The sequence below is a fragment of the Sebastes fasciatus genome, chromosome 21 (genome assembly GCF_043250625.1).
Source record: "Sebastes fasciatus isolate fSebFas1 chromosome 21, fSebFas1.pri, whole genome shotgun sequence".
Lineage (NCBI taxonomy): Eukaryota > Metazoa > Chordata > Actinopteri > Perciformes > Sebastidae > Sebastes > Sebastes fasciatus.
This window is the reverse complement of record NC_133815.1, coordinates 15,056,617-15,071,632: the sequence shown is the minus strand read 5'-3', so window position 1 is coordinate 15,071,632 and position 15,016 is coordinate 15,056,617. Positions and strand designations below refer to the sequence as shown.

The 15,016-nt window shown below is 39.7% G+C and overlaps 1 protein-coding gene across 4 annotated transcripts in view; it reads right to left on the bottom strand.

Annotated features, from left to right (window-relative positions):
* tpk1 (thiamin pyrophosphokinase 1) overlaps positions 1-15,016 on the bottom strand; it is a 76,398-nt gene that overhangs the window by 41,341 nt on the left and 20,041 nt on the right. For all 4 annotated transcript variants that reach the window (XM_074622126.1, XM_074622129.1, XM_074622128.1 and 1 more), the window contains 2 exons: positions 13,416-13,485; positions 1,924-1,996 (listed from right to left, as the gene is read on the bottom strand). In XM_074622126.1, coding sequence (XP_074478227.1) covers positions 1,924-1,996; positions 13,416-13,485 — 143 coding nt within the window. The remainder of the gene's footprint in view (positions 1-1,923; positions 1,997-13,415; positions 13,486-15,016) is intronic.

Here is a 15,016-nt window from a genome sequence, read left to right as displayed (position 1 = left end):
TTCTCAGTTGTTTTTTTGCCTGTGATCCATTATTAATATAAATAAATATCTCCTGGCAACTCCTCATTGTAGTATTGCGTTTTTAAGTTGTAATTTTTCCCTCTCAGATAATTTGATTAAAATACACAAGAAGCAAGCAAAGATCAGAGAAAAGTCTGAATAATAAACATGGTTATATAAATCAGATTATAGTTTTTTCTTTATTTCTACAGGGGTATTAATATTGTGACCACTGATCTGACATTTTCACAAGTACGTCCAACATCCAACAATTGCACTGATCTGTAGGTGTGGTTAAATGAGTGTTAACACTCCCAACGAGCTCCATCTATTTATTCATTTTTCTTTATAATTTCACTTGAAACTGTTATGTTAATTTTGCACTAATTTTCTTAATTAAATGAGAAAGTCCTCTACTTTTCAGCTATTTAATTCACACATGAGTATCCAGAAAATAGGTTTTACCATGTCATTATTTCATATAGACTTTATTATAGACCATTTATTTATTGAATTACAAGAAAACATGGTATATCATGATATATATCGTTATCGAGATATGAAATGACCTCAAGATAGAAGATTTTGGTCCTAGAGAATTGGTCATAAGTATGATGGAATGTATTTTATTTATTAAAAGTAAAATGTTTGTCTGTTCCTGGGTCAGCAGAGAGTGAATTATACCTGTAAAATGTGACTCTGACCACCTCCAGAGGTAGTTTTGAAGACCGGCTCTAAATGCTTCTTGAGTGCATTGGCAGTTGAAGCCAGGTCAGGCTGCACATTTGCCTCCACTCTGCATGTTCTTGTCACTGCAGGTGAAACTCCTGGAGAGTTCTGGATCATACGAGCCATTAAACCCCGGTCAACTTTGAATAGCCACTTATCCACTTAGGCAGCGTGATGTCAGCTCTGTAACCCCGCACACACTCAGAAAGCATGATGTTTTCTCAAACTCAGGCTGAGTGGACAATTCATGTCATGTTGAGTTGCTGAGAGTTTAGTTTGCTGAATGCAGTGACAGTGCGAGGGTCATTTTGAACATGCATATATTCAGGATTGGACATAATCTGAGTCACAACATTGAAATTAATCACCTATGTTACCAACTGGCCCTTATTCTAACTGCCACATACATACACTACTCTATTGAAAAACTGTCATGACCATTTTCAAAGGGGTCCCTTGACCTCTGACCTCAAGATATGTGAATGAAAATGGGTTCTATGGGTACCCACGAGTCTCCCCTTTACAGACATGCTCACTTTATGATAATCACATGCAGTTTTGGGCGAGTCATAGTCAAGTCAGCACACTGACACACTGACAGCTGTTGTTGCATGTTGGGCTGCAGTTTTCCATGTTATGATTTGAGCACATTTTTTTTATGCTAAATGCAGTACCTGTGAGGGTTTCTGGACAATATAATAATTGTTTTGTGTTGTTAATTGATTTCCAATAATAAATATATACATACATTTGCATAAAGCAAGCATATTTGCCCACTCCCATGTTGATAAGAGTAATATATAATTGATAAATCTCCCTTTAAGATACATTTTGAACAGATAAAAAATGTGTGATTAATTTGCGATTAATCAAGATTAACTATGGACAATTAATCAAGATTAAATATTTTAATCAATTGACAGCCCTACTTTTTTAGTCACTCAAAGTCTTCGTTTGGTGGCACTTTGTACCAGATGGGGGAAGTTGATTCACAGAGAAGTCCCTTCCTGTGTGGACAAAAGTGCAAATCCTCAATCCATGTTGAAAAAAGTCAACTTCTTACTAAAGTTGTCAAGGCTAAAGAGAGTTTTTTAGTCCAAACTAGTCCTATTTCTTTTTGTTTATGTGTGAGTGTGTCTCTGTGTGTACACACCTGTAGCTCTGAGAGTGTGTCGCACGTTGTGTTCCACTCACCTTGTCTGCATAGAACGCTTTGACCTCGGCGGTAATGGAATCAAAATCCCCACTGATATAGTCGGGCAGAAAGCTGGATGTAAGGATAGAAAAGAGAGGGTGAGTGACAGAGGGAGAGGGTTACGATTGCAAGAGAGACAGAGAGTGTGAGGAAGAGATAGAAGCGAGAAGGGGAGAGAGGACATCGGGGCATGTGTCAGCTCTTTGATCTGTGCAGCGAGGGAGTGACGCCGCCGGGGGAAGACGAGGAGACATGGAGACTGACAGGGTGATTCTCTGTGGCGTTGAGCCTGGCCCTGTCACACACACACACACACACATGACTGACTGCAGAGATACATAGATTGATCTGAAAGCACACACATACACATCCAATCTCTCTCACACATGCACGCACAAATAAACAGAGCATGATGTACCTGGCGTTCATCAGATATTGGCCTGTTCCATTACACCCAGTGACTACATTCTCCATTAGAGATAAATATTGGTTTGATTACTACAGGTCACAGTGTGATTTGATGGTTTGGAAACATTTGATCAATCAGTGCTGTATACTTTAAAAATAAACGGTGAAATAAGGTAATACAAATAGATTAGGAATGGGTTTATTTATATGGATACAGGTTAGAGGGCAAAGTGAAGTGAAAACAATACAGACTTGTTTGCTGCAGTCCACTTAAATTCTGGGGCAACATTGACATGAACATTGACAGTCAACAACACTGAGAACAAAATTCTTCTGCCAATATCATGTCCAAGTGTCCAAAAGTCAAACTGTTTCTGGTTTTAAAAATCCATTTTTCTAGAGGATCAAATGGATTAAAAGTGGATTTTCTTATAGATTTTATGTCCCCATAGATCTTCTGTCAATCTTGCTGAGGGAAGATGTTGATCACGACAGTTTATACGTTTAAAAGTAGCTCAAAAAATGCTTTCAATTTAATTTATTTAGTTATATCTCAGAGTGACCATTTAGGGCAGGCCCTCATTTACAACGATGCCGGGTTAAATAACAGTCAGATGAGCAAAACAAAGTTTTAAAAAATAATAAAAAAGTGAAGAGGAAAATGGAGAGAAAACACAAATCATGGGCTGATTATGTACTATATTCTCTCTATATAAATAAACTACAATTACCACCTTGCGGTTGTATACCTCCGCCAACCACTCAAGTTGTAGTTTACATCCATGTCTGTCCAAAATGTCATCACTCCATCATTTTATCCTGTTAGACATTTATGTGTGAATTATGGACAAAATGTGTTTTGTGAGGTCACAGTGACCTTGAACATCGACCACCAAAATCAAATTAGTTCATCCAAGTGGACGTTTGTGCCAAATTTGAAGAAATTCTCTGAGGTATCGCATTCACAAGAATGGACCGGACGTCAGGTCACAGACAGTGGCTTTGACTTTAATCACCAAAATCTAATCAGTTCATCCTTGAGTCCAACAATTAAGAGTTAAGCTTTGTTAATAGGTGCACATTTCATCCATTTTAGATGATTAGAATAGGAAATAAATTCCCTATCTTTATAAATAATAAATAATACAAGCTGAAAAGTAATGAACCAAGAATACAGCATGTATTAATACAGATAATATATTCTGCAGTTAATATGCATGAAACAAATGTATGTTAACTTTCATGTTTACAGGAACATGTGTGCTGGAGGAAGCAAACAAACCTGAACTGGTGTAGGTTTAAAAGCTTGTTGCTTGCTTACGTGAGGCCAATGTAGCCTACACACACATTTTTTTATACATAAAAAATCTAAATGCAATTTTATTGGCATAAAAATGTATTCACCCATGGTTTATTACTCACATAACCCCAGAATTGCCTCTCAGAAAACAGGCACAATGATCCCTAAATTAAGTAATACAGAATATTAGTTGTTAACTACATAAAACTGTGCAGAAATACTATGTTAATGCATGCAATTAAGAGGATTACTACGGGAAAATTAAACTGGGCAGGAGGTCTGGGAATATACAGTACACGTGCATGCAGGCGTTGCACTCCGAATACAAATTCCACTATGCATTTTCATTCATCCAAACACAACTGTGTTTTGAGGCAGCCTGCGTTCCCAGGGTGTAGGAATTAACAAGGTCTGTAGCAGATATCAGTGAAAACAACCGAAAAATTTACCAGCCACTACTGAGTAGAACATTCCTGTCAGAGAGAGACAGATAGCTCTCTGTTTATTCCATTCATGTGTGTGTGTGTGAGAGGAGGAGGAAGACCACGCAGGGATGCAGTTGCCGCTATCTAGAGGCATTAACAGGTCTGACATTACGATTTCATGGTTGGTTGGGTGGTGTGTGTGTGTGTGTGTGTGTGTGTGTGTGTGTATTGTGTGCGTGTGCTCCCCAGCAAGAGGCGAGAGCGATGTTCCGGTCGGTTGAAGAAAGAGATACAGGAGGATTATTCCCCACCTCCCCCCTCGGCGTTCCCATTTACACCAACAAGATACAGCAAAGCAAACAGAACAACAATTGTGTGCAATCTACTGTCACGCACACACAAACACCCCCTGAACCACAAGCACACGTAAAGACAATCAAGCACAACCCTATACCTGAGCTTCACAACCGGGTAAAAACTTTCCTTGTCCAACACAAACACATTCACTGCAGGCACTGAAAAGTACACGCACACACATATATACAATATGCACAAACATATGCAGGCACATGCACACTTTCCCCCTCCTGGTACACCACAATTGCATCTCCATTCAGAAATAACCTTCATGTGACAGATGGGACGAAACGTGACACACTTTACACACACACACACACGTACGTACACACGTACACATCCGATTGTGACCTGTGTGCATGACTCCATCGGCTGCTAGTAATTGACCAGGCGAGATTCTAAATTCTGTATTTGTGTCTGCGTGCGCGAGCGTAAATGCTGTTTGCGTGTGTTGTGTTGTGTGTCTGACAGTCTTCACTTCCACATTAATATTAACTGACACTTTAATTTGGATGGGAAATAGAGCATTTTACCAGCAGTTTGTCTGAGTGCCGGGTGGCGGGGATGGCTGTGTGACCTTTGCTTGTGTGTGTGTGTTTGTGTATGTGTTTGTCTATCAGCCCCACTTGTGTGTGTCCCTCTCTCTGCATCCTCTTTACCATGCTTTTTTTCCCTCCCACCTCTCCTCCCCATGCTGCTTTGGGAACCGTCTTCCAATCTCGTCTCATTTCCACTCTGCAAGACTTACTTTTCGACGTAACTGAGGCAATTTCCGTCAATCTAACCACTTCATTAAGATAAAAAAAAAAAAAAAAAACGTTCTCTTCCACTATCTTATACTTCCTGCTTTTGTTTCCATCAAACTCCCTGACACCATCCTTCCATATGACTACTTAATTACAACAAAATGTGTTTGTTTATATGCTCTTTCATCATCTCCTGAACCACAGCACGACGAACACTCGTCTCCCTTTTTTCTCGTCTTTTTCATCACTTGAAGAGATGCAGCTCTGATTGCTCCTCTCATCCCTCCCATCTCCCAATCAGAGGAGGAGAGCCAGTGAAGGGGTGGAGGAATTATTTTTGGATGACATCGTTAACGACCCATATCGATAAACAAGCCAAAGCAAAGCACTTTGACACGTTCAGCTCTCTGACTCGTGGATATGAACTCTAAGGCAAAGATAAAGAGACAAACTCTGGTCACGAGTGACTTTTGACAAGATATGACTTGTTTGTAGGAGACTGTCCTCATCAGAACAACAACATAATCGGGCATTTGTCCAAATGCAACCTCTAGTGGCAACGTATCCTCATACAACGGGATTTTTTTTTTTTTGTTCGTTTTCCAACGAAAACCTCGACACACGTGTCAATTTCCGCTCCAGTCTTTTCAAAATAAAACTACTTAGGTTTATGAAAAGATCAATTTGGTTAGATTTAGGCAACAAAACTACTCAGTTAGGTTTAGGAAAAGATTGTGTTTTTTTTTTAGTTAAAATAACTTCGGAAGTGGCGTAACTTAAATACGTAAATTACGTGACAAATAAAGGAATATTGACTTCTGGTCTCACACAGGGTTTGAACAGCGGTCCCCCTGACCTCCTCCCTACGTGGCGTTTGTCGCTCTTCATACTTCCTGGTTCACAATTACGTGGATTACATACGAATTGATTTCATGGGATATATACGAATTACAGTGCATTACTTTTTCGTAGGTATAGCTACAAACAGTGTATGACACCAGCCTGCTTGTGGTCATGACTGTCCTCTCTCAGAAGAAAAGGGCAGAAGTGGGCATTGTGCCGCAAAACCTCGTAGGGAAGGTTTTTGCCTGACTTGGCACTGGAAGCCACACCATTAAGTTTAGAAACGGGGCATCAGTAGCTCAGTGGGTAGAGCGGGTCGTCCTTTAACCACAAGGTTAGTGTTGTGATCCCCGGCTCGTGCCGTCCACATGTCGAAGTTAAGCAAGACACTGAACCTCAAGTTGCTCCCTGGGCGCTTTACAGAAGCCCACTGCTCCTAATGCTTAGGATGGGTTAAATGCTGAGATCAAATTTCATGTATGTACCTGTATGATGATTCTAATTAAGTTTATGTTTAAGAAACCACTGTGATCGCATTTAAAAGAAACCAACAAACTAGTTTTAGTTGCATGAACTTTACCGAACTTTCACCGTAGAGATACCAGACCAGAAAACAACCATTCAAATGACTAATTTTGTCATTAAAATATGAGGACTTGTTGGTTCGTAGATACAAGTTGTATGTGGTTTATACGTGTCTAGTTTCATAATAAAGCACTACAGCATCGGTAGTTATGAAAAATGACCAATCAGTGCTAACAGAGATCTTATTATCCCACTGCAATAAAGATTCTAATTAGCAAGACCGCAAGGCACAGGAGTGTGAGCCTGCTTGCATGCTGATGTACATGTGTCTTTAACAATGCTTATGTTACTCTATAATGAAACAATTAAAAAACACCTGTTCACCAATGGTTTTGATGTATGCATGATTGTGAAAGCGTATGTGTAGTTGGATTTGTTCATCTAACAGCGATCCTGTGATTTGTGATGTGAACGGTGTCTAATCCCAAAGTTAATCAGCTTGATGCCCGTAGGCTGTGAGACTAATAACCAGACATAGTCATAATTCCACACACTCTTTATCCCCGAAGCACACACGTACACTTACTTTATTAACTCTCCGAATTACACGTAGGGCTACTAGGTGTGCTAGAGAGAGGCGGGGTGAATAATTGTAATTTTAATTAACATTAATTGTTCCAATTCTGATACGATAAAGTTAACAAAACCTAACAACACACATTATGTACAAACAAAAGTGCAAAGCCCTCATGTTAAAAGGCAAGGCCCAGTTCCCCGTGCTCATCAACTCAACTCGGCATGTCAATTTACAACACAGAGCAATAAACACAGAGGGGACTTTTCAATCAGTCTGTAATAGACAACACTCCAGCACCGCAGCATAGCAAGTGTGTTGAGAGAATATCTGAGCTAAAAAAAAAAACAGAAGAAAACTAGTTTGGCTACGAAAGCTGTCTTCAGTTTATCTATGTAGCTATACTGTATCTGTCCCTATCAAATAAACAACGGATCCTCATACAACGGTTCGTATGATTTCTTACGGAAAGTTATTCCTCATTTTCTGCGTTTACCTACAAAATGTCCTGCAACATGTGTCAATTTCCATTCATTACATGCATACAATCTCTTCAAAACATAAACTTCTGTCTTCACAGGAAACAACTCGGTTAGGTTTAGGCAACAAAATTTCTAGGTTAGGTTTAGGAAAAGATCGTGGTTTGGGTTACAATAATAACGAAAGTGGCATTACTTAAGTACGGAAATTACGTGACAAATAAGTCAACGTTTGGGTTAAAATAACTACGGAATTGGCAGAACTTCAGTACGGAAGTTACGTGAAAATATATCAACGTTGACTTCTGGTTTTGAACGGGGTACGAATACCGGTCTCTTGGGTGAAAGTCCGGTGTTTTTTGGATCATAAATCATAAATTAAGCAAGGTACTACTGTAGAAATGACTCAGCATATTACTTTGATTCATGTTGAGTGTGCAAAGGGGAAAAAAACTCATTTGTAACAGCACTGAGAGCAATTAGAGAGGAGACCAGTCATCAGCTGATCCATGAGTTTCATTTGCAGTGTAATCCTCTTAATTGTTGGCCTGTGACCCTGTTTTTAGGTCACGCAATTCTCGATACTCCAGCAGTTAAACATGATATGTGAATTTCACTACAGGGAGCTCTGAATGGATTATATAATTAGTATTAAACATCTGAAACATATTCTAAACAAATATCAACTTATCAGCCCTAGAAATCTTCAACTCACATGGGGTACTGACCACAACAACGCTAAGAGATACTAACATAATTAAAATACATTAATCATCACATATAGCCGTTAGCCTGTCTGGTGAGCATAAAGAATAAAGATGTGAATAAGAAAATATGAAATGACAAATAGAGAGAGCGACTGTCGGAGATATCGCTTTGCCACTAAGCCTTATAAAATAAGTTGTCTCGCGCTTGACAACCTCATTTGCTGAGTAAAAGCATTATCTTCTCTAAACCAACACGCATACACAATCATATGCTGACACAACTATTCTCTGAAAATCTCTGCCACATAATACACATGCTTATAGTCAAACACGGATAGATCCACACATCTCCGTCTTCCTGTAACGCTACACCCACACGCAGCTGCACTTTTTTATAAACTCTGTTTGCGTACAATTACCTCCTCCCACGTTCATCCATATCTTGACTTCTTATCCTCTAAGGGGATTTTGATTAGATGCACAAATTAGACCAAATGCTATTTTCATTTAGAAAATGGGGAAGATACAGGGTTAGATTTACAGGAGAGCCGGGCGGTCTCGGCTCCCAATGAGAGCAATTTTGGTGCATTTCTTTGACTGATAATAGTTCTGTTGATAGAATTAAATCATGTACTGCTAATATGCATAGCGAGCAGATGTACTCTACAACTGCATGTAGATAGGGCAGTGTCCTTGTGTGTGTCTGATGAAGAGAGAGGGAGAAACCATGTTGTATTGTCATATATAAATAATGTTTAATCTAAGCACATAATACAAAATGTGTAACACATTTGACTCATATAGTGGCAGATTTAATACAGCTGGTGCAAAGGACTTACAAAGCATATACACTACTGCTGTTATTTACTTTATTAACAGCCAAACAAGACATTACTTAAGATCAGAACAGTTTCCAAATTCACCAAAGCCTTGTTGAGACGCACTTTACTCCTACTGGTACAACAGGGTATCACGCCCACGTGTATAACAGACCCGTCTATCCACCAGAGGATAGCGTGTCAGTGTCATGTTTTACCTCGCCGAGGCGAGAATATTACAATGCGTGCATGAAGGTGCAGTACCAGCAGGGGAGCAACAAAACCACTTACTTAGGTTTAGGCAATAAAACACTCAGTTAGGTTTAAGCAACAAAACTATTTAGTAAGGCTTAGGAAAAACATCATGGTTGGGCTTAAAATAAATAGGTAAACTAAGTGCAATATGTACACAAACAACGTAACATAAGTACGGAAAACACGTCACAAACGTCACGTAACTTGCAAAGCAAAACATCGGTCTCGAAAACTGGTCTCCTGGTTGAAAGTCCTGTGTTTGTTGCCCGCCTTTCTCGCTTTTTATTCTATGTCACTAGCTCTGAGCGGAGCATATTCACGCAGATGCATTTTCACTGCAGTCAGTACAGACTGCAATGTAAATGCCTAAACGTTCATATTAAAAGCTTTTGCCTTGCGCATTATCCGGCATTCATACACTTTATTTTGTGACCGCGGGCTGACTGGTACTTAGGAATCCCAGCATTAACTGGAGGTGGAGTTTTGGTTAGTTCTCTGTGTGAAACTTAGCTCTTTGCTGAGTAAGTTACTGGCTGATTGTGCCAGTTTATACCACCCACAAACTGGAGAGGTCTGTATATGTGCAGAACAGATATATAAATAGATGTCAATGATGAATACTGCTTCTTATTGCCTGGTGCTATCACAGTAAGTAGCCGATTCAGAAAAAAAGGGATAATAGGGAAAGACAAAGTAAAAGACAAATTCAATCTAGAGAGAAAGAGCGTGTATTGGATGAGCAACACTTATACGCTCACAATAATGGGACTTTGTACAATTTCATGCAAGTATGTAATAGCTGCACTTGAGATTCAGTACCAGGAAAAAGAACAAATAAGTGACCCCGGATTTCTAAGAATTGAGCGGCTGCTTGAACATAGTGATCAAGTGCAAACACGCCAGGACATGACAGAATGCTCTGAACACATAATGGTTTAAAAAAACATGTTTCAGCCACTCACTTTCAACTGAAGAGACTGAGAAACTGAGATAAGAGAATAAGAAATATGCTAAAGGATCCAAGTTCAATCTGGATTTTGTATGACAATATGAATATGTCTTCTGACACCCCATACAATGAAGTTGAATCCTTGTCACTTGACTCATCATGAGACAGAGAGCCTTAGCCTGACTTTCACCCTCCTCTCTTCGTCCTTAATAACTACCATTAAGGCTGTTTTGACAGAAAATGTGGCACCTCTCTTTTAACTGTGGGAGGCCGTCCACCCACTCTGTTCTTGAGGCAGAGCAGGAGGCTGTAGAGGCTGACCGCAAAGTTTATTATCCTCATTCATTTATTATCCTCATTATGTTCCAATGGAAACACTCACTCAGACAGACATGGACAAACACATACATGGACAAACACATACAAACACGTCACCTCACTTATTAAGGCCTTTGCTTTTTCAGAGGGGTTTGCCATCATTTACATTTCAAAGAAAACCTTGTAACGCTACAGATTTCAAATCTGGTTTGTCCTCACCTCCACCACCTCAGGCACTGTTTCCCTACAGGCAAAATGAAATGCCTAGATTTCCCTCAACAAATCTGACATAACTTAAATCTCCCCCAGCACAATGTCAGCGCACAGACTGTGGAGCACTTTTGCTGGCTTCTCGTTTTAAAAACTGGATCTGAAGAAGCCGACGTGTTCCCCCTGCAGTGAGGCAGCACAATTTGTCAGCATTACTTGCAGAAGTTTGGGGAGGGATTGATCCTTTCATGAGTCTGTTGATGTGTAAGCTACAGTTTAGATGTGGGACCTCCCAGCAGGCTCTGTTCCGCATGTATCCGACAAACAAAATAGCCCAGTTTTGATATTTGGAACAAAGGTTTTTTCCACTGTGATATCTGGGGTAGAAAAATGTCCCAGTAACGATTTCATTTGTACATAATTTTGGGGGAAAAAGTGAAAGACGCACACCCACACACATACACAGAAACACAAATAGACCCACACAGGCACAACTCTGCTCTGCTATCAACAACTTTATCTTGGTTTCAAAGTAATATTTATCTAGCAATCTGTTTGTTGTTTTTGTTAATGTTGTGTTTGATTATGTAGTGCTGCTGTTGCCTGTGTTGCCAGTACTCATAAAGCTTGGCTTTGATTGATTACTTGCATCTCCGCCTCCCTTCCTCCCCTCCTCTCCCTCTCTGTAGTCCATTAGTTATGGTAATGTTGGGTTAAATACATCTTAACTTGCCGGTGATTGATTTACGCATCCCCACCCGTAATATATTCCCCTTCTTTTTCCCCCTCCTCCTCTTCCTCGCTATTTTTCTCCCTCCCGTCTCCACCCTCCTTGTATAATGTATAGCTTTTCATACCAGATGCTGTTTGGGTTGCGGTCGGGTAGCGTTTGGGTAAAAGGGAGGCCTGGCTGTCAGCTCCACTGTACAGGCTGCTGACAGAGCTCGGACTGGAGGGTCAGAAAATTAATCTGCTGTGTCACGCAAACAGACAGAAGTATGAGCGATGAAGGGCAAACAAGCTCAAACTTGCACTCTGGGACAGACATGACTAGTTTTATTTAGAAAATTCTATGAAAAAAAATACATGTACGTGTTCACAAACGCATACATGTTTGTCCTACTGCACTAGTGAGGACCTCATTCATTATCTCTCTTTTTAATCAACAGTTAACATGCAGAGATGAACTCAATCAATACTTTGTCATTTGCAAATAGATGCACTCTCTCAGTGTATGTGCCCTCTCAAAGTAGTGCTATGATGTTGGATGTTACAGGGACTGTGATAAATGCAAATGCAGATCCCACTGTTCTGATTGCACAAACAAAATTAACTTTTTTTGACTCAGATTTTATGCATATAGTGGTGTGTCCTTTATACTGTGACTTTTATTCCTAAATTTAGATTAAAAATAATCGCAATATATCGCCTTGCTTAAGTATCGCAATATCACAATATACTGAATCGTAACCCCTGTATCATGACATGTATCGTATCGCCAGATTCTTGCCTATACACAGCCTTAAATCTGAGTCATCACTGCAGGGTGTAATTCGTACCACCTCCTGTTTGTGATGTCGATTGGCTGATCCTCCAAGCAAATTCTTATGATACTGTAATAAAAGTTATCATGTTGTTGTTTTGTAATTTCTTCATCATGCTACTTAGGAATGGACTATAATGCACAAAACTTTCACTTTCTCTCTTTGTTTGTTTTTGTCAGACTTAACTTTCGACACTTTTTAAACATTATTAAATCAGTGCTGCTTTTGTGAAGTTGTTTTACAACACTGGTACTGGTCTGCAGTGAATCAGATAAAGTCTACACCATTGTGCCATTTCCTGAAGTGGTAGTGTTACAATAAATTGTTTTGACTTATCAGTGTGACGTGTTTGACCCGGCAAATATGATAGAGGGCCTGTAACCACAGCCCATGTGCTGTTTTTAGTGTAGTCAATAATATACATTCATAAAATAACACTATATTAGCTGTAAAAACATTAAGGTTTTCCAGCTGTAAATTTCAGTCTTAACCTCAAGGACAAGAATACGCTGTCCCGATGTCCTCACCTCAGATGTCTACAACCTAAAATGTTGTTACCACGATAAAATTGCGAGAGCATGCCGTCGCACGTAGACAGACAACATCACACATAACATCACATTCACGCCCGGACAAAATGCACACTCATGCTCGCACTCGGCGTGTTAATGTGAAAGCCTCGACACTTCAGGGACACGGTGAACCCCAGATCCATCTCCTGACAGCAGTCCTCCATTAGCCAAACACACACACACACACACACACAAACAAAATGTGGTTGCAGAATGCACACATACAGTACTTTATCAGAAACACATAAAAAAGGGTGTATTTTCTCCTCTGGAAAACACGCACTCACGCACATGCAACCAAACACGGAGTTGCTGAATGCCCAATACAGTACTGCTCAAACACAAACACAAGGCTGTTAAATAAACAGTTTGCACTCTCAATTTGATCATCTTTCTCCCAAACATAACCACACAATTGCATGCACAGAGGAAAACATCAGTGAAAACACAAATGAACCAACCTGTCTCTGGCTCCAGCAGTGATGTCGTAAAGGTGATTGGCAGCTCCATCAGCACATGCCCTCAAGAGAGCTAAAGATAGACAGAGAGATACTTAGGCCTGTGCTATTCATTTTATACAAATAGTACATTCACTGGAGACACATTTCTGCCTTTTTAAAATGTAACCAAGTACAGACCCAGTTCAAACTGGTGTAAACAGTGTCACAATAAACCAGTTTACACATATGCAGAGGTGCATTCCCCCCCCACACACTTCACTAACATCATTTCTCCCACCCAAAAAAAACTCATCACATTCAGAAAAGCCTCACATCAGGCATGAAACACCACTTATGATTAGTTCCACAGGAGTGAGATACAAACCAGATCGGCACATAATAATGGTACTTGGCATTGGACATTAAGAATTGTGACCTGCCGTGTATGAGTGCAAGTTGTACAGGGTACAAGGATTTTTCAAAGAAATTATTCTCAGATAGGGCCTTGTATACTGAGATGCTCTCTCTTCATCCTGTGGTGCGGTTTCAATTCAAAAAGGGGTCCAGGGTTTTTGTGAGAACACTGACAGCTTCTGTAGCCTGCTGGCTTGATTCGTACACACCACACATAGCAATGCACTGACTTATTCTATTAGACACTTGTTTTGTGAGAATTGTTTATAATAAAAGCAATATTATTATACACTGAACGTTAAAATGTCCCAAATCTGTTTTTGTTTTTTCGTGCATATGGGACTCAGATCTGCTTTTTTCATAACAGTGTAAACAACACAAATCCCATGCGATCTTTTCAGTTCTGATTTGGGCCACTTTCACATGTGGTCCCAAATCAGATACAGGTCTGATTTTTTTTTAAATAACACCTCAGTCTGAACAGATGTATCGGAACTCATGCAAATTTTAAGTCGCTCTAGATCAACATGTCTGCGCTGTGAAGCCATTCACGTCAATCCCACCACTCTTGGCTCTGCATCCACACACAGCCCCGTACAAAAAGCCATAATAAAAAATGTTTTGCTCTCTTTTTCCTCATCCTCATCTGCTCACAAATTCTCTGGCTTCCACTGCACATCAACTTATAGATAAAACCGTAAACACTGACATCAGTGGCCTCCATGTTCACTTCAGTACGACAGCGTTCTGCGTGTGATGAGCCAAACAAAAAAAATCAGATCTGAGCAATAAATCTGAATTGAATTGAGCACTAAGGCTTGCAGTGTGAGCCAGAGATGAATGTTCTGCTGCTTTAAACATCTGACTGTCAGAGCGCTGACTGCACAAGAACAAATTCACAGAAAAAGGAAAAATATAACAACAATGTGCAATTTAAACACAGCAATAGTTTGGACACCAACATCAGCAATGCCAAGGCTTTTGTTAAATAAAAACCTTGACATTACATCAATCACTGCAAGTTCTAAACTAGTTTTTTTTTTTTTTTAAAGTACATTTCTGCCATAGAAAACATAACAAATGACAATACAGACAAGTAAATTTGATTTGACCCTTTAAAGGCAAAGTAAGTGAAAGAGCACTTATCTTTTCTGATTTTAAACACAGACAAATGAGGTGCTTATTTGCCATTCTTAAAATGGTATTCA